Genomic DNA, 26,358 nt, shown 5'->3' with positions numbered 1-26,358 from the left:
TTAAAGCCGTTGTCACATCTGAGGGCAAAACAGACTCGTCTCTTTCTTTCCCCGAACCTCTGGGCTACTTTTAGAAAAGCTTCTGAGGCCCAAACCAGATAAGAATAGAACAATTGATCATTTTTTCTGTGTTTGGTCGTTAATTACCCACAGAAGTGAGAACAGATTCACAATAGATATTCTGTGTTTTCAAGCCAACGTCTGACTGCAGAACTTCAAAAACGAAGCAGGAACGATGATGTTAGTGGTTTGAGCTCTTCTACTTTGTTATAATGATTAATTTACGTCCCTTTGCTCCTTTCCAGTGGGATGACTAGCCTCATTCTTTCCATTCATTTAATCAGTAATGAAGCATTGCGACCTGTGATTTTTTATTTATTTTTTTCCCGCTGCGGGAGATGAAGCGATGGCTGTCAGCCCGGTCGCTTCAGCGTTTGTGATCAGCCTAATAATAGATGCATCGATACCTGCAGGGTCTGGGAGCGCAGCCAGAAGCACAGCGGCATGATGGAGGCACCTTGAGTGGTGCAGCCGCTCTGGTTTCCCATAGATCACACACACGCACGTACATCCACACACAGACACGCGCACACGCACGCACACATGCACACGCACGCATGCACACGCACGCGCACACACACACACACACACGCACACACACACACATACGGTGCCTGGTGACCTACATGTTTACCACCAGAAGCATTTTTCTGTCTTCTCTGCCCTGCAGGTGGGTCGTTTAGTTCATGCTGAGCTGTAGGAGTCATGTTACAGATGCACTTATCTATATTTTAATCTGGATTATCTACATCTTTTTATCACTGAGTGTGCAGAGTTAGGTAGTAACCAGTTACATTCACTTGAGTAACTTCTATTTTTACTACCCTGTACTTTCTACTTTTACTTGAATAATTTTAGTATGAAGTATTTCTGCTCTTACTTGAGTAAAATTTCTGTTTTCTCTACCAACTGAATGAAAAACAAACATGTTTCAACCAAAAATCCACCATAAACAGACACGCACACCTGCAGTTTTTGTTAAATGTTCAAAATCAATTTTTTATTGAAAGAAACTGATTTGGAAAATTTTCTGTTGCCTGATTTTGTTATTTTTTTTCGTATATTAATTATTGTAATTTTCGCCCCTAAAATACCAAAATTTCCATTTAAAAGTTCTAGTCACACTCATAGATTATTTTGCTTATAGCGAGACATTTTTGCCATGATGAAATAATCTCAGTGGAAGTGGAACTTTTTCATCAATATTAAAAAATAATTTGTTAAAACAAGCTCCTGTATCTTGCTGAAATGCTACTTAAGCTGAGATATTTGCATGAGAAATACTTTGTGAAATTTTGTGGTTTTGCTCAGTCTAGATAAACTCGTCATGAATAGTTAAAATCCTGCGTTGTTTAGTTTAATTAACTTGAGCTAAATTTCAAACCCTGTTATGTGATGAGTGGAGATGCAGCCGTGATAATGTGGAGGCATTTCTGTCATTAATCCATTTCATAAAGCATGTTCATGAATTAACTAAGAGTTTTTAATCTTTCCACACTCTCTCTGTGGCGAACGGAGTTAAAGCAGGAATCGTTTAATCCTGCAGGATGAATTTTAGTAGGTCAAACCAAAGCCGGTGGGAATATCGTCTAAAAACGGAAGCATGCTTTTGAATAAGGTATAAGCTGAAGGAGGGACTGTGGGAGTGAACCGGTTGACTCTGCAGGGCGTGTTTTGGTGTTGTTTGCTGCTGCTCTAATTGGTGCTGCTGTGTGTTTTGTTTTTTTAGATTAAAGGTTCCTGGTCTGGGAAGAACAGAGGCCAGAATCCTTACAGCCACAAGAACATCATCAAAAACTGCTGCGAGGTTCTGTGTGGGCCGACCTACCCCAGGTGAATACCTCCGCTTTCCTTCAGCTTCCTCATTTCTTCTCTACTTATAAAGCATTTCCTGGTCTGGTTGCCCCATTTATTCCCTGTTCGGATCAGTAATGAGCGCCACACTCAGTTTCTGACCCGTTTTCTGCCCTCCAGCGTCTTGGACAGACGAGGGCTGATGCAGGAGGATTCGCCCGCTGCTGCGAACAGCGAAGGTCCCTGTTCCTTCGACAACCCAGTGGCACAAACTACGGTGAGCGCATTAATTCACCCCCAGTCAGTCCTCTGCTGCAAGGCGCAGCGAAACAACCAGCGATTCATCAGATTAATCAATTATTGGAATGATCGTCAGCTGATTTAGTCATTGATTAATGGAGTAAACTGACTTAAAAAATAATAATTTCTTAAAGAACAATACACTCAAAGCAGTATTTAAAACAAAACTGCAAAATAAAATCAACATTTTGCATAAAAATTGTAACTAAACTTCTTTATCTGTAAATACTTTCTACCCAGAAATCTTTGAGTTGCAGTTTTAGCTTCTCCTGATTCAAATTTTGTTAGAAAATAAAAATAAAATAAAAATTAACAAACAAAAAGAAGTAAGAGATGTAAAAAGAGAATTTATTAATTCAGGATATTTGTCTGCTTTTTGCTTATTTTTAGGATGCAAAATCTTAAGTTATGATATCTTTTAATATATTAAATTACTATTATTATTATTATTACATATTAAATACACGGTGATAACATTGGTAATAAATAAGTAACAAAAATCAAAACATCCAAATGTTTGATTTATTATTATTTTGTTGAACAATATTATCCAAATGTTTAATTTTTATTTTAAATATTTACTCTCTTTGCTCTGTGGTTTTGATTTTAATGTTTCCGTACTCCTTTAACCTTTTACCATTTTTTCATGTGTCAACCATGAACCTTATTATAATTTTCTGTAAGAGATCAACACAAAGCTGCCAACAATTGCAATTGTAAAATTTTGGACTGATTAAAATCTGAAAAGTGTGGCTAAGACTGTCACAATAAGCAATAAATCAATTAACCACATGATCACGTAAAGCAAACTCGATCATTTCTGTTTGCATCATTTATTGTTTTTGTCTTCTTTTTTTCTCTTCAAAAACTAAATGATTAAAGTTTTTAATCTGGTGCTTTGGTCTCAACTACACCTTTATTTTGAAGGACAGTTTTGTTTACAGAGACTTAATAATTCATTTTATTTGTTATTTCTGTTGTTTTCTTTATTTTGGAGATTTAAAATGTCTTCCAGTGTTAAATGTTAATCAGAACTTAAAGCTTATTGATCTTTAAGAGTATGATCTTGCATTATATTAGTTGAAAATAGTCTGAAAACAACAATATTATCGTTTATCGCAATAAATTCTGGAACGATTTATCACCCAGTAAGATGTGTTACCATGACGACCTCGGTGTGATCTGCTTTTCTCTCTTTTTAACCTCTTTCTCTGCATGTTTTCCACAGAAAACCACAGCTCCTCTCATCCCCAACGAGCACACGCCTGACGACGTCAAGCCGAGCATCGCAGCAGAGAAAAGCTCCGGCCCGAAAGACGACCAGCCGCCGGCCGCCAAGCTGCCGCCGCTGGCTTCCCCCGAGACCGATGCAGAGACGTCCATCGCCAAGAACCAGTAGCTGGATGAACCAGCAATCTGTCGACTCACGAACTGAAAAACAATAATAATCAACACCTGATCATATGAGGGGGATTCAGTTAACCTTTGACCTTTAACGGATTGGAGCGCCTGCGCTTTTCCTGCAGAGACGTTTGACTCCTAGAAGAGAAGGAAAATCAGCAGCTTCCCGTCTCCTGAACACTGCATGGAAAAGACTCGTAGGAGAGATGCTGCTCGGAGAGCCAACGCTGATTGTTAGTCTGTTTGTTCATCATCTGAAACTGTAAACATTTATATCCAGAGGCCAGTTCAGTTATAGCAAGCATCAGAGATGAAGGGTCCGGTTCCTGAACATCGGTTGAATCAAAAACACTGCAGAAACTCTAAATCCTACCCAGTATTTTAGATTTTCTAGAGCAGATATTTTAGCCACATGAATAAAATAAAACTACCTTACAGGAAGATGTAAGAGCTTGTTTTGAGTAAATAATTCCTGAATATTGATGAAAAAGTACAGATTATTTCACTTGTAACAAGGGAAACATGTTTTCTTGTAAGTGCAAAAATCTGCCAGAGAAACTACGACTTTTTCATTAATATTAAGAGATAATTGACTAAAAAGAAGCTCCTGTTGAGGAAAAGTTAGATGTGACCAGAAGTGGGCAAAGTACACAAGAGTCATACTCGAGTAATAGTATCACTACTGCAACGTATTTTTACTCAAGTAAAAGTAAAAAGTCTAAACTGGATAGAAATTATTTTTGATAATCTCTTTCCAAGTTTTCCTATGGATTCTTAATTGGACTTAAGTTTGGACTTTGACTGGGACATTCTAACTTGTAGGTACTGGCCCTGACCCAGTTTCAAGTATTTTGCAGTTTTCTTCCAGAACTGTCCAACATTTAACTTTAACCAGACAGTTTTCTTCTGCTTAAATCCAGAGGGGAGTTGAAGATCTAAAAATTATACTCAAGTGAGAGCATCAGTACTTCAACATGTTTTTACGCAAGTAAGACTGAAAAGTAGCATCCAAGAAATTATTCAAGAAACAGTAAAAAAGTATTTGGTAAAAAATATATTCAAGTACTGAGTAACTGATCCAATTATCAATCATTTAATATTTTACAATTAAATCATCAGACCGACCAGAATATAAAGTTAAGTGAAAATTTTGGTGTTTCAAGGACAAAGATAACAATAATTCATATTAGTAACAAAAAATATTAAAAGTAGGCTTATCCTTATGAAATTTTAACAAAATCTGCAGGAGTGTGTCTGTGTCTGGTGAACTTTTGGCTAAAACATGTTTTCATTCAGTGTGTAGAAAACAGAAATTTTACTCAAGTAAGAGCAGAAATACTTAAGAACAAAATGACTCAAGTAAAAGTAAAAAGTGAAGCTTAGTAAAAATACTCCTAAAAGTACATGTGAGTAAATGTAACTCACATGCTACATTTACATTTACCCAACTGCTTGTATGTTAGTTTTATCTTATTTTAAGTGAATTAAAATATTTGCACTAAACCTAGACCATAAGTATTTGGTAGTATTTATTGTTTTTGCAGTGCGTCATCTATGCTGTACATAAATTACATACCCTATGCAAACCATTGTGAGGCTGGAAAAGCATCTTTGTGAGAACATGGGTATGAGTTGGTTTAACCCGGGGGAACATGTGACGGGGACGCGGGAGGAATCGCTCGTAGATCGGACTCCTTCCAGGTAACGCCTACCTTGTCTTCTGATTCTGCTGCATTCAATGCTGTTCACACGTATGTGCATCTTTTTTTAAATCAATCTCAACTGCTGTGGGTTAGTTTTTATTTATTTATTTTAAGAACTAAGGATGTAGTGTGACGTTGAGGCTGCAGGTGGTGTTGAACCCCTGAGTCTGAGGAAAGAAAAGGCCTAATGAGCGTCGACACTCGCATTATTAACAGTGCCTTATCAATGCAGCTGCAACTCGAGCAACAGGGACGATCCTCTTAACAGTGTTGAATCAAAAATCAGCTACAAAATGTAATCTGACTTTTTGGAAGAAAAGATAGCAAACATCTTGCTGCAGCCACTTAAAAAACGCGGTGGGACTTGCTAGTTTATTAGCGTAGCTTATTTTAGCCTAGCTCAGCTTATAGTTTACATTTGTGTGACAAATTGGTTCGTAAATCTGCTACAAGACAATGACAGTAATTTGTATTTCTGGAAATCTTCAAGTGTTTTATGATTTCTACGTATTTTAAACAGAATAAGCTTCTTCTGTTTATGCTAAGCTAACTAGCTGTGAATGCTGAATTGGTCTGTGTGGATTTCTTCATTTAACTGAGAACAAAATAGGAAAAAGGGACAATTTAAACTTTAATCTGGTTTAAAAAGCAAACTGAAAAACACATTTTGACTCGAAGCTTTTAAAAAGATTTTTAAAAATCCAGAATTGATTTTGTCTGTTTTAACTGAGTTTCACAAAATGATTAGATATTTAAAATATAATTTGAATTTTTGAAGGAAAAAAAACAAAACAATTATCATAAATGAACTTGGCTTAGTTTAAATCAGATTTTTCAGTTGATGGAAGCAACTAAAAAACTTGGTGCATCTTAGCATAGCATATCTTAGCTTAGCATAACTTAGCTTATATTTGTGTGAATATAAGCCAATATTAAATGCGCCGCTTAGTAAAAGGAAAATGTCTTTTCCTTTTTGTAAAGGTTTCTCAAAATAAATGAAGCTTTTCTGTTTTCTGCTAAGTTAAGTTTAAGCTAATTAGCTGCTACGGTAGCAGGACTGATTCCTTAATTTAACTTTCAGAGCAACAATAAAGTAGAATAACTACATTCTGTAATTAACTCTGCGTTAACAAAACTGGTACAATCTTTCTTTTTTTTTTCTTTTTTTTTACAATACTTAGACTCAAATTTTTCAAGATGTAAATTGAAGATTAATTTGTGACCATTTTAAATTGGATCAATCAAATGGTTTAGATAATTAAAAGATAATTGGGCATTTTGGGGAATAAAACACAACTATACGGCTGCAAGTTTTTCAGCAGATTAAATCCAGTTATATGTGATTAAAATTTACTGGAACTGACTAGTTTAACTTTAGCATAGTTTAGCTTAGTGTAAAAATAAACCCCTGCTTAGAAAAATGGTTTGTAATCCCACACAGATGTATATTTTGTTTCTCTAAATTTCAAATTTCATATTAACATTTGGGTTGTATGTAAATGAGTACCTTTAGTCTTTAATAATAATAATAAATCACATTTTCAGCTAAGCCACGCTAACTAGCTGCTAATATCTGATCTGGTGAGATTTGGAAAACTAGTTTAGTTAATAGAAAACTCTTTTTAGAGATACATTATTCCACCTTTGACTTGGCCACAAAAACATCTGATAAGATGAGAAACTGGAGTTTGTGGTGCAAAATGAAAAGTAAAACCATTATTTATTGAACATTGTTAGGTAGAGCTGCGACGAAACATCTTAAAGTAACGGATAAAGAAGCGTGGCTGGGGTTTATCGTACAGCACCTTCTGTGAACTATGGCGGAGGTGATATTCCTTCCTTTGCGTTTTCTCTTCTATTTCTTCTTTGCCTCTTCAGTAAACTCCGTCTCCTGATATTTGCTCCTGCAGAAGAAGCTCCTGACACATCAGACAGTTTTGACGGGATGTAATCGCAGAGAAAAGAGCGGGAAGATCTTTTCACACGTTAGTATTTAGAAGGTGTTAGCTGATAGCGAGTCTGTAGTAGTGACTGTGTTGTATGCGAGACAGAGTTTGTGTTTGTGAATCTTTCTTGTGTAGACTTCAAGTTTTATATCAGACATTTCTGCCCAAAAAGATTTATTTAAGAGTCGAAGGGGGTTTAGTTTAATCTTAAATAAGGCACTTGTTAATGAAGGTTCAGACCTGGAGCTAACAGAATGTCTTTAAAATAAAGCTGGCCACTTCGTATCCATAACATCATGATAACCTATGGAAATTTACAGAAGTTTACATTTCTAAAGCAGCTTGTGTGACGCCAAAATGTTGCCATGATACAGCTGTATTTTAAATGTTAAATGGCCAGTAAAAAGTGCTAAACTTAAAGCTGAACTCCTTTACTGTAAAGGTATTTTAAGACGGCTTGGTGTTAATGTGAAGAAGCAGGAATGTAGGTACAGTAGTGGACATTTGAGAAAAGGGATGTTTGTGTTTTTGAAGCAAATTTTAAAGGGACTGATGGATTTATATGTTTTTTATTTTTGAAGACCAGTCTTAGCTCTTGTATTTATAATTCCTGTGTTGAAGCGAAGATCAGATCTGAATGCTCTGATCAGTCAGTCACACCGCGTTATATATACAGATACTTTGAAGGAGTCATTATTTGTTTCCTTTGTTTGGTATTAACACTGTGATTCTCTGTATTTCATTCAAATTGCTTCACTTCTTCTTACTTGATCTGTGTGTCCATTAAATAAACAATGTTGTCTTACTATAAACTGACTTTTTAAATACTTTTTTCACAATTTGAATATTGTTTTGTATGCAGACGTGTTTGTATTAGTGGAAATGTCTCAGAGTTAAATGAAATTGGTGTCAAATCTTTAAGTTACGTTTGTGCTGCTATAATTTTAAAGATATTGATAAATGTTTCCAGAGGTCATCAAAGGTTAACAAGTCAAACAAATTCGGTTTCAGTCAACTGCTTCTACAGTTTTAGCAGCACAAACATAAATTATTTTTTTAATTATTGCAGTCCAAACAAATATTTTTGCAGCACAAATGTAGCACAGATGTTTGACACAATATTTCTTTTAATTTTGTGAATGTGGACTGGCTAGTTGACCTGTGACCTCTAGAAACATTTATTAAAATATTTAAAATGAAAAATATTTGACACCAACTCTGCTGTTTGTTGACTCATCAAAATGTTGCTGAAGATGGTATTTTTGTAAATATTACTCCCAGAATGCATTGCGTTAGGAATGGGAGGAGCTTCAGGAAAGGAAACTCTGATGTCATAATTTATCAGCTACTGTCTCCATGGCAACAAGTGGAAAAAAAAAACATTTATGGAAAGCAGTGAAAATGTTTACCTGAGAATTTTAACACAGAACTAAAAACCAATTTAATCGGGGATTAACCAACATTATTTACACTCCATTGATTAAAGTTTATTTAATTTATTTACAGTCACAGAAAACAACATCAGTGACATTTTAGATACATGAAAAATGTGAAGATAGTTTACATTCATGGAGGAAAAAACTCAAACATAAAAGACAGTAGAGCCCAGAGTGAAACCCTCAAATGCTTTAGCGGAAACATTATAGTGATGCAACAAAACATACCTAAAGTAAAGTTATAACATCATATTTTACAACAAGTGGGTTAAAAAGAGCTGCCACCTGTGGCAGCTGGTAACAGTTTGTGTTGCTTGTAAGCGAGCTGTGAAATCATCATGGGAAAATCAGCCTTCAGTAACGGACGGCCGGCTTGTTGTAGCAGTGAAGTGGCTCGATCTGCTCTCTTTCGATGAAGAGAGACGTTAAACGCCGTTCAGTCTCAGAAATCAGAGGGGAATGTTTGAGTTTTCCATCACTGTCCTTCGTCCACCGCCAGCTCCTGCAGCTGTTCCTGGACGGCCTCCAGGTCCCCGGCCTCCTGCATCTCCTCCGACTTCTCCTCCTCTTCTTTCTCTGTTTGCTGGTTTGACTCTTCCTCCTCCGTTTTCGGCTCCTCGCGGCCGTTCTCCAGGTTCTCAGAGCTCTCAAAGCAACCAGAGTCCCGTGGCTCCTTCAAGTTTTCAGCTGGCCTCTCCTCCTCTTCATCACCCTCTGGTTCAGACTCGTCTTCAGCTGGAAGATGGAAAATAAATCAGGTTTAAGTACAGGATATGTCAAAGGAATCTTCATCTTGGCTTCAGACAGGATGACGCCGTATTAGAGCCAGTGCAGACAGAAAATAAAAGACGAGTACATTTTACCAAAAAAACCTGAAATTTTGAGATTGATCCTATGAATCTAGAAAAAAAAAACAAGGACATTTCTGAGTTAGAGAAGCTGAAAATTTACTAGAAAAAAAATTCTGAAAATTTTAGATTAATCTCAGAAATTTTTGAGAAAATCTAGGAAATTTGAGTTTGAACAGTCAAATTTTCTAGAGCAAACTGATAGTGTTAGATTATTCTGAGAAATTTTAGAGAAAAAAATCTTAAGAAATTTCTGAGTTTGAAAAATAAAAAATTTGCTAGAAAAACAGAAATTTTAGATTAATCTCAGAAATTTGTGAGAAAGAAATGAGGAAATTCTGAGTTTGAAAAGTTGAACATTTTCTAAACAATTTCAGATTTTTTTCTAGCTAATTTTCCCAGTAGTTTTCTTGTTTTTTCTATAATATTTCAGAAATTTTTTGTGAAGATTTACTCATTTTTTCTATCTACTCTGGCCCCAAAACACCGTTGCAAGACAAAGATAATGCACTGCAAAAACACAAAATATTTTGTCTAGTTTCTAGTGCAAATATCTTAGTACAATTGAAATATGACAAAACATTCACAAGAAACTTTTAGCACAACATAGGAGCTTGTTTTAGTCAATAATTCCTTAATGTTGCCTAAAAAATTATATTTCCATTGGTAGATTATTTCAACTGTAGCTATAATCTGTCAGCGGAATAAAAAATAGATTTATGATGTGGGTAAAATGTCTTGTTCCACTGACACATTATGTCACTTTTAGCTATGTAAGTTTGTTGTTATTGACCTTTTAGGGCTTTTAGACGGTCAAACTGAACAAGGTTTCCCTTTATGCTGATGATATTTTGCTTTTTATTTCTAATCCCCTAATTTCTTGAATTTAATAGTATTTGGCTGACTTAATATAAATTTAAACCAGAATTACAATAAACGACTAAATAATGAAGAGCAATAAAATGCATTCTATACTTAAATTTACCACTGGACATGCTGATCAAATTATAATCCAGCAAAACAGTTTTTCAGTTTTTTTGATCAAATATCACTGTATATAAATGAAAATGAGTTAAATCTGACAGGAAAGCCAGCTGTCTTAGTTTTCCTCCTAAATAAAAAGAAAAACTTTATTTGCAGTTCCTGGTGTGAGCAGCAGCCGTCAAGCAGCATTGATCTGAAATCGACGGGGTTTTGCCGTGTTTGGACGTACAGTCTCTGAGCAGGTCAGCTGCGTTCAGGATCTTGGAGCGGTGATCTGGGTTTGTGATGTTCAGCTCGTTCAGGTGAGACTCCTTCAGTCCGGTGAAGTCCTCCAGGCTCTGGAAGCCATGCATGGACAGCAAGGAACTGAGCTCCTGAAACGGTGAAACTCTCATCAGACTGTGATTATTGTGTGGACAGGAACCAGAGCGGTAACGGCTCGGTCCACTTACCGTCAGGCCGATGCGGTCCAGGACTTCCTCCAAGGTTTTGGGCTTGGATTTGGACCGGTTGCCCTTGCTGTGGCAGCGTTTCCTCCTGGTTGGAGGCGTCTCATCAGGCAGAAGGTTGACATAGATGAACTTGAAGGATCCCACTTTGTTGTTGAGCTTTCCTGTCCATGTTCCCACGGGGGGCTTGTCGATGATGTGGATAATGTCACCTTTCTGTAAAATAAGACGCAAAGCATCGAGATGAAGGTTTGTTCTAATGAAACCTCAGAAACCGTCATTAAAGGGGGCCTATTTTGTACTTCAATTTGTTTCTCAACTGCATCTAAAAACAGTTCAAATGCTTAAAAAAACACCCAGACACCAAAAATTTAATGTTTTTTGGTGTCTGGAAAATGAGTCATTTGAAAAACATAAGTCACATTTGATGGTTTTGCACCATTACCTAGCAACCCCAGCAGAGTTCCCCCCGTTACCTAGCAACCCCAGCAGATCTCCAGCATGTTTGGTCAGTAGGTTTTGCCACTGCATGCTCTGTACAATGGCTGCTGGAAAACACAAGTGTTTTGTTGTTGACCTACAGTCCAGATACCACTTGGTTGTGCAGGAGGCTCTACTTCAACTTATCAAAGATGTGCGGTCATATAATTGACATCTGTTTTCAGCCATTTTCACCAATGAGTGTAAACTAGAGGTGGGCGGCTCAAGCCAAAATATCTATAATATTAATAATATATCTAACAGTGTCAGTGTGGCGAGACTGATGCTTAAATTTTAAGAAGGAATCTGAAACAGATTACATTTTTTTATTTTAATTTCTCAACTCTACCTAAAAAAAGAAACATATTTTGATTTAATTTCAACTGATAATGTTTTGCATTTTAGTTAGAAAAAAATCTACACATTTGTTTTGTTTTTCTGTTGCTAGAAAAGAAGCATCATAATTTCTGAGTTTAAATGCGAAACTTTATTTGACTTTGGGAAATTTTTGAAAATGTTTTACTTCAAAATCTAAAATTTTCCTTTTTTTTTTTTACAAGAAAACTTCTAAGGTTGTTTTTTTTCTAGCAAATTTTTGACTTTTCAAACTCAGACATTTTTGTTTTTTTAAGGACATTTCTGAGACTTTTTTGAGAAAATTTACTACCCCTTTTTTACTACCTGATACGCGGTTGAACTAAAACAGCTCATTCTGAAAAGAGCTTATAATAGCAGAACTGAGCAAACTAAAATCTCATTATCTGAAAATGATTTTGTGTGAAAAATGTAATGGACATATTTTGTATCACCTATAGACCTTTCTTTTCTTCTTACTCCTTTTTTAAAAAAGGTTTTCCTTAGATTGAGTCAGTGTGTGTAAACATTCAGAAAGCGTCGGGCCCTGCAGATTATTCTCCCTTTGCAGAATAATAATCAGATGAGCCGTCTTGTTTCGTGGAGCTAACAAGCTCCCAGGAGGACAACAACAACCAGACAGCAGACTCAGCTAAAGGCCAGATCACAGACAGACTCACTTGGAGTTTCAGCGACTCCACATCGTAGGGACTGGGAGTGAAGTCGGTGTGGACCACGGCGCGGCCGCAGAAAGGCCCGTTGTAGGCGCTGTCCTCCAGCCTCATGCTGTCCCGCTGGCAGTACCCGCTGTCCAGGCTCTGCCTGTCGCTGCCTGAAGACGACAGTCGGTTAGCGCTGGACAATGAATCAGTAACAATATGTACCGCTATAGACTCATCATCAGTATCAATAGGTAATAGAATATTCAACATATAGAATATTCACTGAGCTCTAACTCAGAACCGCACAGCATTCTGGGAAATGAAGGCAGAGGAAACGCTTTGGCCGTTCAACCTCTCATGGCTAGCTAAGAAAGTTTGGTGGGATCATTTATGAAGGATTCTTCGTAAAATTAAGAAAATCTTCTTCAATAGACTCTCTAGGGAAAACAGAGTGTATTCAGTCAGAGGCTTCTTCAGATTTGCTGTATCACAGACTGCTACAGGAGATTTCTCCTACCAAGAGCCATCACAATGTACAATAACTGAAGAATCTGAATTAATGTGAGTGACAACATTTAATTTCCCTTTGGGATCAGTAAAGTATTTCTGAATGTGAACCAACTAACTCTCTCACTCTTTGGTTGCCTAGCAACAACCTGCTTTGCAGCAAGAAGTTTCAAGTTCCCGCCAACTTTGGTTGCCTAGCAACGACCAGTTAAGTTGTCTTATTTAGAGTTATAGTAACCCTTTGTCTTTTGTTACATTGACTTGTTAGGTTTTGTGTGTTCATTTACACTGCAAAAACAAAACCTTACCAGGTAATTTTGATCTAGTTTATAGTGCAAATATCTTAGTACACTTTATTTAAAACAAAACTAACTTACAATTAACTTTTCAGCAAAATATGGGTGCTTGTTTTAAGCTAGCAATTCATTAATATTGATTTAAAAATAAGTCCTAGTTTCACTTATGACAAAACCTTTTTCTCATAAGTAAAATAATCTGCCAACAGAACAAACACTTTTTCATCAGTATTAAGGAATTATTGACTTTAACTAAGCTCCTATATTTTGCTGAAACATTAATTTAGTTCCGTCTTATTTCAAGATATCTTCATTATAAGCCAGATAAAAATGCCTGGTAAGTCTTTTAGTTTTTGCAGTGGGGGAGAGTTCACTGTTCCCTCCTTCTTTCATTCTTTGCAATAGTATTAAAATCTATTTTTAACCATCTGTCAGCAGATGTCAAATATTTTATGAGGTTAAATTTTTCCTTTTAGGAAAAAATAATAATGCTAGTTCCAATTATTTCTGAGTGGTGAAAACTTGTCCAAACATAAAAACCATGACACAGTTACAGTGAATTAAATGTTTTCTCTGGGCAATTAAATGTGACCATAAAAGGGCAGCGTGCTTGTTGGCTTTTCTGTGGAGGTTCTTGAAGTTCGCAGGCTTACTGGCAGAGAGCTGGCGGCAGACTGGGCTGGGAGTCGTGTCCTCTGAACCCGTGGAGCAGACAGACGTCCTCTGTCCCGCACTCAGGTCTGGAAGGAAGTCAGAGGAGACGGGGGACAGCTCCTCGCCGCTCTCCGCCTGGAGAAAAATACATAAAAAAACAACATGGCTCAGAGAACCGTTCACTTTTAATTATCCCGAATGGCGAAACACTAAATATCAGTAAAATATATTAAACTAGTCCTATTTTTCTTGCTTGAATAGCAGTCAATAATGAAAACAATGATAAAAACATTCATTCTATTTAAATTGTTTCTGCTAAATATCATTTATCACAAATAATTTGAAATGTTGATCAAATTGATAAATTAATAAATTCACTTCAATTTGCATATTGAAGTGATTTTATTTATTTAAATATGCATTTAAATAAAGAGTATATAACTATTTGAAACAGTTATATACTTTCAAATATATTAATAAATGTTGAAAATATAAAGACTAAATGTTCTGCACCATTATGATGATAAATAATGATTTTTTTTTATTTAAATTTTTTTTATTACATTTTTAAAAATATTTGATCAAGTTGTTGGATCATTAATCTGTTAACCGTTTCTGTGTTTTATTGACTTATTCTAAATAAATGCAGCACATCTTCTGACCACCAGGGGGAGGCAAATAGCTCAGAATAACAAGCTGAAAGTCTTTTTAAACGAGGTTCATCTGGAACATGAATTAATGCGCTGTGTGTGGGATGTAAACATATTTATATTGAATTTGGTAAGGATTTAATTGATCAGGTTGTGCTTTGCTCACCCCCTCCTCAGCCAGGGCCTTCTGCACCATCTTGGATGTCTTCCGGGTCATCGTACGGGAGATGACGTTGCGCCATTTTTTCCCAAGTTTGCTGCCACTTTTCACTGCTTCTTCTTCTGTCACATTGTCTCCCACCTAACACAAGACAAAAAATAAAAAACACCAGCTCTCTATCAACACCTGTCAGGCTACAAGAGATCACAGAAAGTGTAAAACAGTGACCTGCTCCTTTAAACTCACAAAGGCGAAGTCGGTTTATCTTGATCGCTCAGACAAAAAAAAAGGTTAAATTCTCACGAAATAGAAACCCTGCAGGTTTGTGGTCTTGGTGTTTGAAAACCCACACACACACACGCACGCACACACACCTGCATCCTGGTGATTCAAGGAAACTGAGGTTCTCACTGTTTCTACAAGGCGGTTACTCAATAGTTTTGATTACAACATGAACACATTGCAACAGGCGCACAGCCACACAACGTCTCTGGGTCAATTTGTCTTTGTGACCAACCAAAGTCGCCATATTTAACCATTTCAACCCTTTCTAAATTAATTTTCTACCTGGAAATAAACCATTTCACTCTCCAAAATGTTGTGCATCAGTTTATTTCCCAAAGTTACGTTCATTACACTGTAAAAACACAAAACCTGACTAAGTGTTTTGCTCTATTTTCTAGTGAAAACCTCTTAAGTAAGAAAAACTAACTTACAGGTAACTTTACATCTTGTTTTAAGTTAATAATTCTTGAAAAAGTACTAGTTCCACTGGCATGTTATTTTTCCCACGTTATAAGTGAGATAATCTGCCAGTGGATCAAATATCGACACATTAGTAATGAAAATGTATCTATTGTTCGCCATTGGTTTGGCTGTGGGTGCAACACATTTAGTTCTTCACGTTTGCATTTTTACCATTATTATTTCTGTTAGCATCTTGTTAGCATCGCGGCCTTTACTGACCCGTGTTTCAGACAGGAAATGAGCAGAGAGACGAGGAGAGAAAATCATGCAGCAAAAGTCTTGAGGTTTTTATTAAACACCAAATGACATCATCAGAGAGTGACAGCATGCAGAGCCACGCACTAAAAAAACACAAAATCTCACTGGTTTTCAATGCAAATATCTTAATACACTTGAAATAAGACAAAACTAACTTACAAGTAACTTTTCAGCAAGAAAGAGGAGTTTGTTTTATGTCAATAATGTATTAATATTGATGAAAAATAACTATTTCCAATGGCAGATTATTTCACTTATAACAAGACATTTTCCATGTTATAAGTGAAATAATCTGCCAGAGTTAAGGGTATTTTTTTTCATTTACATTAAGGAATTATTTACTTAAGCTCCCATATCTTGTTGAAAAGTTACTTGTAAGTTAGTTTTGTCTTATTTCCAATGTAATAAGATGTTTGCATTAAAAACTAGACAAACTTGGTAAGATTTTGTCTTCTGCATTAATTCAATCTAGTAAATTATGCAACTGGAGGAGTATCTAATCTGACACTTTAATGCAACCAGGCCCACATCACTGTTTACCTATAAGCTGTCCAGTCAGGACACAAATAAAGTGTTTGATTGCTGAATAAGTTTAATTCTCACTCAGATTTCCTGGCTGAGTTAATTTGCCGGATTAAAACCTGATAACAGCGAGTCTTAAATGCGTTATAATCTCCAGGGAAAGGCCCTGGTTAATGCTTTCTGCTCTGCTCAGCCTGTCTGACGCAGAGGCTCTCTGCTTGACTAGCTGTCACCAGAGGACATCCTGTCTGCTCGGTGCTGTCATCTGCACAGCACTGCTTCTCCTTCTTACTTCCTCTCTGCCTCGGTACTTCTGCACTCCTTCGTCCTACAACTCACGCAACGCTGCCGAGAAGTGACTAACCCTTTCTGCTGGGAGATTCACAGAAAATGTAAAGCGGCTGATTTAAAAAAGAAAAAAAAGGGGGAAGCTTAATTCAGTCACAACTGACAGTAGTGGGGTTTCTCTCTGGGATTAAAGAAAAATGAGGAACACTGTGAAAACACTACCTGTAGGAACAACCATTCAGGAACTTAAAACGACAAAGATTGAGGCGCCTACTTCTACTTTTCCAGCCTTTTGTTTCAAACTTGTGCGAGAGACTCACATGCTCGTCTAAGGTGAACTCCTTATCTGGCGTGCAGGGGGAGGTGGGCTTGTGCTTCATGAAGTCCTTGAAGCTGCTGGACCTCTGCAAGGTGAGCTGCAAAACACGAAAAGGCCATGAAGAAAAAGCACAAACCGCAGAGGCACAAACACACAAAAAAGCACTAGATAAGCGACTGTTGGTGCACAATGGCTGCTGCTCGGTGATTTTGTGCTGCAGCGCTGATAAGGCTTCTGCTCTTATCTTGTACGGGTCAAACAGTAAAAGTGCAGAACAATTTCTGGTTATGAAAACAATTTGTAACGCTTTATTTGAAGGGATGTGCAGAAAACTCACATAACTGTCACTCGGTCAATAACATTTTTAATGTCAACAGAGTACAATATACTTGATTGATCCCCAATGGGAACTGCTTATTAGTTGACAAGTTATGTGAGAATACAAATATAACACTGAGTGATAAAATGAATAAAACATATGAATGCCTAAGAGTGATATAAGTAATTCAAAATGTAATTAAAAAGTCAAATAAAAGTGTCACATTTTCTTTATATAGTGAATAATGACAGTTTTAAAGCAAAGTTGCAGGAAAACTTGAACTGAATGTCCATTACAAGTGAAAACATTGCGTTAAAAGTGTCATTATTTACTAAATAACTCTTCATGACAACATTCACAAAGACTCCTTCATGTATATCAGTCTTGTACACAGCCCTTCAAATAAATGTTACCAAATTATTGTTTTATTTCTGCACTAACACACTGCAAAAACACCAAATCCTACCAAGTATTTTTGTTGCAAATATCTTAGTGCACTTGAAATAAGACAAAACTAACTTATAAGTAACTTTTCAGAAAGATGTAGGCGCTTGTTTTAAGTAAATAAAACCTTAATATTGATTAAAAAGTTGTAGTTCCACTGCAGATTATTTCACTTTTAATAAAACATTTGTATCGTAGCACTTTTTAATCAATTGTAAGGGATTATTTTTACTGAAAACAAGCTCCCATTTCTTGCTGAAAAGTTACATGTAAGTTAATTTGATCTTATTTCAGGTTTGAAAGAAACACTTGCTGTGTTTGTGTTTCTGCAGTGCAGCCAGAAATCTGTGTCCTGAGCTTTCTGCAGCTCTACCTGTGACTGTGTTTGTGTAAATATAGAGCAGAAAGGAAACGAGGGCGGCTGATTAACAGCTGTCTCTGAAATAAACCGCACCACTATGTAGGGCGCTTAGCTGAAGTATTAATATCTTTAGAACTTCACATTTTGTTAAAAGGAGAAACTGAACTTTATTAGGATTTTTTTCTGATGGACTGACAGAAAGTTGTACATATTTCAACCACCAGCAGGGCCGGATTTACCAGGATGTGGGGCCCTGGGCTGGAGCCAGTTTTGGTGCCCAAAAATGTCTCCACTAGGAAAAAAACTTTAACAAATGCAAGACACAGTACATTTTATAACATTTAATAAAATGAGTCCTAGACATCAGCAGGTACAAAGTGATGCCTGGTAGTTTAATACCAATAAATCCATGATGTTCCCAAAGAAATTGACTAATTTCCCAACATTTAAATATTGTTTATTTTTTTAAAACTTCCAAAATATTAATACAACTCATCTAATTTGGGGATATTAGTTTTATAAAACTACCAAGAACCTCTAAGTTTTTTTTAACCTGAGTCAATTTGTCAAAGCTTTTTTGGAATGGATGGAAATTATTTTTGGTCGTCTTTGTCCAAGTGTAATTGGATTTAAGTTTGGACTTTGACTGGGACATTTTAACTTTCAGGTGAACATTTGACCCAATTTAAAGTATTTTGCAATTTTTCAGGTTTGTCCTACATTTAGAGGTGGGCAGAGTACCCAAATATTGTAGTTTAATTTTTACTCAAATAGTCGTCCAAGAAATTACTGAACTAAGAATAAAAAAAGGATCTGGTAAAAAGTCTACTCAAATAGAGTAAGTGATCAAATTCTCTTTCATTTAATATATAAACATTTAATCCATCAGATGCACTAAAATACCAAAGTGACAATAATTCATATAAGTAACGAAAAATAACAAAATCAGGCGAAATAAATTTTCTCTAATCAGTTTCTTTCAATAAAAAACTTATAAAACTTAAACAAAAACTGCAGATCTGTGTCTGGTGAATTTTTGGATAAAACATGTTTGTTTTTCATTCAGTAGGAAGAGAAAACAGACATTTTGTTCAAGTAAGAGCAGAAAAACTTCATAATAAAATTACTCAAGTTAAAGTACAGTGTAGTAAAATACTCTTAAAAGTACTTTTTTCCCAAAAACAGTTACTGAAGTAAATGTAATTGAGTAGATGTAACTAGTTACTACTTGACTGTTAAATGCGGCTCTGACTGCGCAAATATTACTAAAGTATATTTCCAGTCAGCGGCTGCAAAGTGACAAAAGGGGAAAACATGCAGCTGGTATTATTAGAAACTCTGATAGTTTTCAGTTGATGACTGAAATGTAAGCAGCTACAACTCAGGTTAAATCAACAATTGATTTTTTTGAACCCCAAAAATTTTTTTATATGACCAGAGAATCTACTTCCACATGTTTGCAGCGCCCCCTACATGTCTGGTGGAAACTGCAACCAAAGTTTTAATGGATTTCTGTCAGTTTTGGCTTCGACTCTCATCCATTTATACGCCACTTCTGGAGTGAAAGACGAAGAGTTGGATTCTTCTTAGCTGATTCCCAGATTAATGCTAATGTCCATTTTCACTAAAGTTGTCTAACAAATATAAAAACTTATGATTAAAGTAAAAACAAGAGAACTCTGTTTACCAATTAGTTGATTTCTTAAAGCAACTTGTTGCACTAATTTTTTGTTTTCCAGCTATTAAAATGCTGAGTATTCATTTTACAAAAGTCCAAGCTCAATAAAAATCGTTTGGCAAAAAGGAACCCCACAGCATGATGCTGCTAACATCATGCCTAATGGTGTATGTCTAGTATTTCACCTTGCACACCATTCTGCTTGTGACCCAGTTTAACTTCATGGTGAACTTTATTTAGGTGAATCAGAGTACTTATGATAAGAATATTGATTTATCGTTGTCATGATAAACTTCAGTTATTGATAGTAAATAAAAACAAAACTGATCAGAAATGTTATTTTTCTTCACTGTTTGATGCACGAGAGCTTAAATAAATGTCAGTAAATTAAAAATATGATCAAATGAAGTAACTGTGTGGTTTAGTGATTTAAATCTAATGTTTTTAATTGATCCTGAAGAAGCCTGTTTTAAATAAATATTGTGTTTGTGGTGCTATGAATGCTGGGCCATGCAGTGACAGTCACACAGTTACCTACAAAATGTTTATCATTTTCACAAAATACTGCAGTAAAACTTTTACTGCATATCGCCTGGAACTAATCAGAGTAATAGGATTAATAAATGATGTAATTTCATTTGTAAAACTTTGATAAGACAGGAATCTGTTTTCCACCTGTGATCTACGTTGTGTTGGTCTATTGCCCAAATCTCAGTAGATTTCATAGAAGTTTGTGGTAATACTGTGATAAAAAGGTTAAAGAGAACTTTTGCAAAGATCTATAAGTGATGAAAGTAGCGAGACAACATCAGACTTCCAGATCGAATCTTTAAAATATGCTAATTAGGATGTCTGAAAATAGGAAATACCGGTTTTCATACTTCCTCATCATCGATGTTTGACATTTTGTGTACGTCCAAGCCCTGAGAACTTCTTTCTTTGTTGTACAAACTACAATTTTCCTGCACATGTTCTGAAATTAGGAACTGCTGTTAACCAAATCGTTTGCAATTTTAACTCCTTTGCATGACTATCCGCAAGCAGAGTTTTCCCTCTATCTGTGGCGGAAACTCTTTGTCTAATTTTCCGTCGAACTGTGGCGCAGCGCAAAAAATCTTATCGCAGCTCATCCTTCTGTCTCTGCGTGCTGAAACCACAGGAAACGGGCAAACCTTGAGCAACTGCTGCCAGCCAATCATTGCAGACGTTTTAGCAGAGTCAAAAACCTGAAGAATTAAAACCACAGGTGAAGTCAGACAAACTCGCCGACCTTTAACATCTCGAGTTTTTGCTGCAACGTGATCGAATAAACTGAATAGCTGCTGAAAACCGAAGCCACAACGAGGAGGTCCTCCGGCCTCGATGACTCCCTGAGCGAATAAAAATGTTTTCTGAGAACAAAAGCGAGGAGATGTGTAATGACAAGATGTCAATCAGACCGCAGGAGCAGGGCTGAGGATGGAAAATAAGGGCACTGGTGTCGAGTGTGGGAGGCGTGCTGATTTGGTGACAGCTGGAGACGAAGCCGGCTGAAGCCACAGAGTCTTTTCTGACTCAATCTGCATCTGCAATGAATCACCGGGCCAGAACAGAGGAACTCACAAAGCATAAGCTGCAGCAGATAGTTAGGAAATACACAAAAGGACCTAAACTAGTTAAACATGCGAGAGGTTTTTAAAGTTCTGCGTTTGTGGGGGTTTCAGGTTGACCGCAGAGCTCTGCACTAAGTTGAGCTGACATCCTGTGTTTAAAAGACTTAGACAAAACGAGCAGTGTGAGGCGTTCACTGGAGTTTTACTACGAAGCGGTAAAACCATGAAGCTCAGTTTTATACACACCAACCAGGTCTTATTGTTGGTTTGCCAAAGCAAAGTCAGAAGCAGAAACTCACCTTCTTCTTCTGCGTCTGCTCCTTCTCTGAGGCGTTCGATGGCCTTCGCCTCAGCATCTTCTTCCACTTTTCTCTCCGGACAAGAAAAGCTGCGCGAAGGCTGCAGAGTTTAATCACCTAACGACGTCTGTCACTGCGCTGCCACGATCCGGAGTGAGGTGAGGAGAAAGAGAAGAGGGCTGAGGTGCACTCTGCTGCAAAAGAGTGAAGTGAACAAGTCAGGAAGTCACATGGGTGCAATGAAACCAAAAAGGCAAACCCTGTTTCTGCTGCTCAGAACCTCCACAGAGCTACTGGGTTGGTTACACGCATTACTCATGATTGCGTGCCATTAGCTTCCTTGAAAAAAGCGAACTTATACGCTCAACAGCTCTCAGAATCCATTATGGCAAGTTCTGCTCTGCAAAAACACAAAATCCTACCAAGAGTTTTTGTCAAGCTTCTAGTACTTGAAATAAGAGAAAACTAACATACAAGTAACTTTTTAGCAAGTTATGTTAGCTTGTTTTAAGTAAGTAATTACTTAATATTGATGAAAAATATTTAGTTCCACTGGCAGATTATAAAATATTATCACATGGGAAAAATTTCTTGTTACAAGTTGAATAATCTGCCAATTGAACTAGTACTTTTTAAATCAATATTAAGGAATTATTGACTTAAAAGAAGCTCCTATATCTTGCTACCAAAATACTTGTAAGTTAGTTGTGTCTTATTTCAAGTGTGCTGAGACATTTGCATTAGAAACTAGAGTAAAGTGTTTTGAAGTGTGAAAAAATTCAAAGAAATTTTTCAAAGTGCAAGTTGCTCAAAATCAGTTGAATAAAAGCTCCATGACTTTGTTCTGAAGGTCATGTATTCATTTAAATAAATAAAAATCCCACCTGTTTATTTATACTAATCAGACTGCATGACAGTTTCAGGTCAACAGTTTTACGGTCAACATGTCTAAATGTATTCATAGTGAGCACATGTAAAGTGTGGAAGTGAAAAATGATCAAGGATGACATATTTGGAAACTGCACCGGCTCTGCAGCTGCCAACCACTGAGGCTACAAAATTCTCCCAGCCAGGACAATCGCAGCAGCAAATGTTCATGCAGCTAATGGCTTATGAGACAAATTTGTTGCAACGTCAGTCACAAGTTCCAGAAGAGACGGCCGTTGGACAAAAATACAGGACTGACTCAGAAAAATGTCTGCACTCTTTTTTAAAAAACATACAGTCAGGCTGCAGGACAGAGAGGCAACAACACGATCTGGCAGCAAGTGCAGAGAAGGAAGTTCAGTGCAAGGCAACTTCAGCTTGTTATTTCAGTGGTGTGAAAACCACATGAGTAGAGGATGCCCTGCTTGAGTTTCCTGTCACTTGACTGCAGGTTGGCAGCCAAACTCATCTGTCTTTATGATCACAAAGGTATGAAAACAACAACCAGCAGCTGAGTGGCCATACGGTGATAAAGTCACCATGTGGAGCCTCAAAGCAATGACAGACTAAATGTAAAGCAGACAAACAAAAATGTCTTGTTATGAAAAATTACTCAATATATCAGATGTAAAAGTACACTGCTCAAAAAAATAAAGGGAACACTTAAACAACACAATTTAACTCCAAGTAAATCAAACTTCTGTGAAATCAAACTGTCCACTTAGGAAGCAACACTGATTGACCCGACGAGGGTCCCCGTTGTCAATCAGTGTTGCTTCCTAAGTGGACAGTTTGATTTCACAGAAGTTTGATTTACTTGGAGTTATATTATGTTGTTTAAGTGTTCCCTTTATTTTTTTGAGCAGTATATTGAAAGACAAAATATTAATAAATGTTTGGCCACTAGTTGTGCAGTGGAGCAACATTTCCTCAAACGCTGTGACCTCATTTTGTTTATGATCTAGATGTAAACAATGATACAGCTAAAAATCAACTAGTTACACCTGAGTGCACTGCAAAAACACAAACTCCTACCAAGTGTTTTAGTCTAATTTCTAGTACAGATATCTTAGTACACTTAAAATAAGATGAAACTAGCTTACAGCTAACTTTTTAGTAATATATAACAGCTTGTTTTAAGTAAATAATTCCTTAATATTGATGAAAAAGTACTAGTTCCACTAGCAGAGTTCTGCGTTTATAAAAATAAATTTTTCCAAGTTATAAGTGAAACAATCTGCCAGTGGAACCAGTACTTTTTCATAAATATTAAGGAATTATTGACTTAAAACAAGCTGTTATTATATTTCAATATATTTCAATTAGAAACAAGTAAAAAGATTTTGTGCTTTTGCAAAGTGAAGTTTCTCTTTTGCTTTCCACATTCAGACTCCAGAGCTGCCCAGACAATTAAATATACAGTATAATTATATATAGAACATAAATATATGCATCGTTTTTGATGATAACCCTGGTTTTAAAAAAAGTTGGTTGATTGTTTTGCGTGAATACTCACCCTCTTCAGTTGATGCATCTTTTACTGCAACATGGAGATCAAGCTGCTCATCTGGATGCTGCAGTTTTACTCCATTCTTCTTTACATATAGGGAACGGATATTTTCGAGATCTGCCACAAATTTTCTATTGGATTGAGGTCTGGCTTCCCAATATTAAAAATTGCACAAATAAGATTTAGGGAAAAAAGGCCCTCTAAGCCTCATTTAGTGTGGCCCATAAAAACGGGGGTAAACAGGCGTTAACTTAGGCATTACATACAAAAGATATGGATTTAAGTTTGTAAAGTTACAGTCAAAATTTAACTGCAGTAATTTCGGTTATTTAGCTAGTCGGTTATTTTACCAGGCAACATTTTTTAGCTTACAGTAAAATATTTAGCTCTAAACTAAATATTTAGCTCAGAGCTAAATATTTAGCTAACATGCGATAACAGGAAGTGGACTTTCAAAAATAAAAGCTGGGTCGGTACAGTTACTCTTGCTGTTTCATTTGTATTTCCATCAAAATGGGTCATCTTAGGTTAAGCTGAAATGTTGTACATATTGAGAGGAACAGATACTATGCTACATTACTAAAGTGGCATAAGCAACAGCGGTAAGTGAATCAGTCACGTCAGAAGACCCAGCTCTTATTTTGGTTGTCCACTTCCTGTTATCGGCAAGTTAGCATATTAGCTAAATATTTAGTTCTGAGCTAGATATTGCTAGGTTTGTACATTAAAGTTTACTAAATAAGCACTGAGCTTGAAACTGTGACATATTAATAAATTAATATCATAGTGAAAATGTGACTTAGAAAAATGAACTCCTATTTTTTTGTCTGATGAGAGGCTAAGTACCCTAAATTATTGCTGTTAATTTTCGACTGTAGCCTTACAAACATGGCACCAAATAGAAAGCAGTTTGGTTCATTTAGAAATTCAACCTTGACAGGTTTTAATCTCTGTCTATAATTTTTTTTTTAGCATAAAGGTGTATTTAGATCTTATTTAAATACAGGCATACCAAAGTGTGAGATAACATTTTTAAGTGGACCTTGTGGAGTCCTTGTGGAGTCTACAAGGTACAAGGTCCACTTAAAAATGTTAACTTTTACAGAGGACACATGGTAAATGGACACAAGACAAGTGCATGATCAGAAGAATCTTTTATTTATAGAAAAGAATCATCTTATGCTAGTAGTTCCTTTTTTCCTCCTTTACAAATAATGGAAAAAATAGAAAATGCATAGGCAACCTCTTTTAAGAGCCGTCCACGGCAGTTTTAAAGGTTTTTATACCCACGTTTAGTGTGTTAAGGCAGGGTGGGAGGTGTTGCACATTTACAACTTTAAGATGCAGGACGAGTTCCAGGAAATGAGCCGATTAGAGATTCGCAAGTGAAAGGTATAATGATTAAATTTGAAGAAATATACTGTGAAACAAAAATCAATTCATTGACCCAAGAAATAAAAAGAAACTGAAAGCAAAACGTAATTTCTGTTGGGTGAAACATATTGAAACATAAGCTGTGTAAAATGTGGTCAGCTGAAAAAGAGGATTTTGTGGCAATGAAAGGAAATGAAAAAGCTTGGTGAAAGGAACTTATTCACTTTTCTTATAAATAGTCAGGGTGGGGTAACTTACAGTGACTTATCAAGAACAATCTGATAAAACCTAATAACGCTTATCATTACATTTAAATAATTTTAATATGACACAAAATGTGTTTTAAAAAAGAGGCAGAGATTAGACACTATAATAATCTTTCGAAGGTAATTTAATTATGACTAAGCAAAATGTCATACTAGCTGTTGCCTTGCAGCAAGAAGGTTCTGGGTTCGATTCCCGGCCTGGGGTCTTTCTGCATGGAGTTTGCATGTTCTCCCTGTGCATGCGTGGGTTTTCTCCGGGTACTCCGGTTTCCTCCCACAGTCCAAAAACATGACTGTCAGGTTAATTGGCCTCTCTAAAATTGCCCCTAGGTGTGAGAGTGTGTGTGCATGGTTGTTTGTCCTGTGCGTCTCTGTGTTGCCCTGCGACAGACTGGCGACCTGTCCAGGGTGACCCCGCCTCTCGCCCGGAACGTTAGCTGGAGATGGGCACCAGCACCTCCTGACCCCACTGAGGGACAAGGGTGAAAGAAAATGGATGGATGGAAAATGTCATACTAAACATTTAGCAATAATCTAATTGTTAACTTCAGACATGAATTATTGTTGTTTTTTGAGAATTTAGGTTCAAACCTAAGCTTTGATTTTCTCAGCATGTTCCTTCTGAAGTACTATTTACCCCATCTAGAATCTGATACAGAACAACAGCAGCAAAAATCAAAATGGTGGATGTTAAAGATTAGGCATATGGCAAAGAGGGCTTCCAACCTCAAAGATCTGGAGCTGATATCCAAATATAAAATGTTGAAACA

General features: G+C 36.5%; 2 protein-coding genes across 2 annotated transcripts in view; one reads left to right on the top strand and one right to left on the bottom strand.

Annotated features, from left to right (window-relative positions):
• Positions 1 to 8,016, top strand: part of zdhhc9 (zDHHC palmitoyltransferase 9) — a 34,656-nt gene extending 26,640 nt beyond the window's left edge. The window contains exons 7-9 of the mRNA XM_008420652.3: positions 1,790 to 1,893; positions 2,035 to 2,131; positions 3,383 to 8,016. Of these exons, the coding sequence (XP_008418874.1) occupies positions 1,790 to 1,893; positions 2,035 to 2,131; positions 3,383 to 3,553 (372 nt within the window). The 3' untranslated portion in view covers positions 3,554 to 8,016. The remainder of the gene's footprint in view (positions 1 to 1,789; positions 1,894 to 2,034; positions 2,132 to 3,382) is intronic.
• A 664-nt stretch (positions 8,017 to 8,680) lies between these two features.
• sash3 (SAM and SH3 domain containing 3) lies at positions 8,681 to 23,972 on the bottom strand. Its single transcript, XM_008420651.3, has 9 exons — positions 23,955 to 23,972; positions 21,512 to 21,705; positions 16,820 to 16,915; positions 14,691 to 14,825; positions 13,874 to 14,009; positions 12,436 to 12,587; positions 10,925 to 11,137; positions 10,702 to 10,846; positions 8,681 to 9,375 (listed from the first exon to the last, which is right to left on the bottom strand). The coding sequence occupies exons 2-9, from the start codon at positions 21,566 to 21,568 to the stop codon at positions 9,116 to 9,118; spliced, it is 1,194 nt and encodes a 397-aa protein (XP_008418873.1). The 5' UTR covers positions 21,569 to 21,705; positions 23,955 to 23,972; the 3' UTR covers positions 8,681 to 9,115.
• Positions 23,973 to 26,358: the final 2,386 nt, after the last annotated feature.

The sequence above is a fragment of the Poecilia reticulata genome, chromosome 10 (genome assembly GCF_904066995.2).
Source record: "Poecilia reticulata chromosome 10, P_reticulata-male-v2, whole genome shotgun sequence".
NCBI lineage: Eukaryota > Metazoa > Chordata > Actinopteri > Cyprinodontiformes > Poeciliidae > Poecilia > Poecilia reticulata.
Note: the sequence above shows the minus strand (reverse complement) of the source record. Positions and strands in the feature narration are given on the sequence as shown.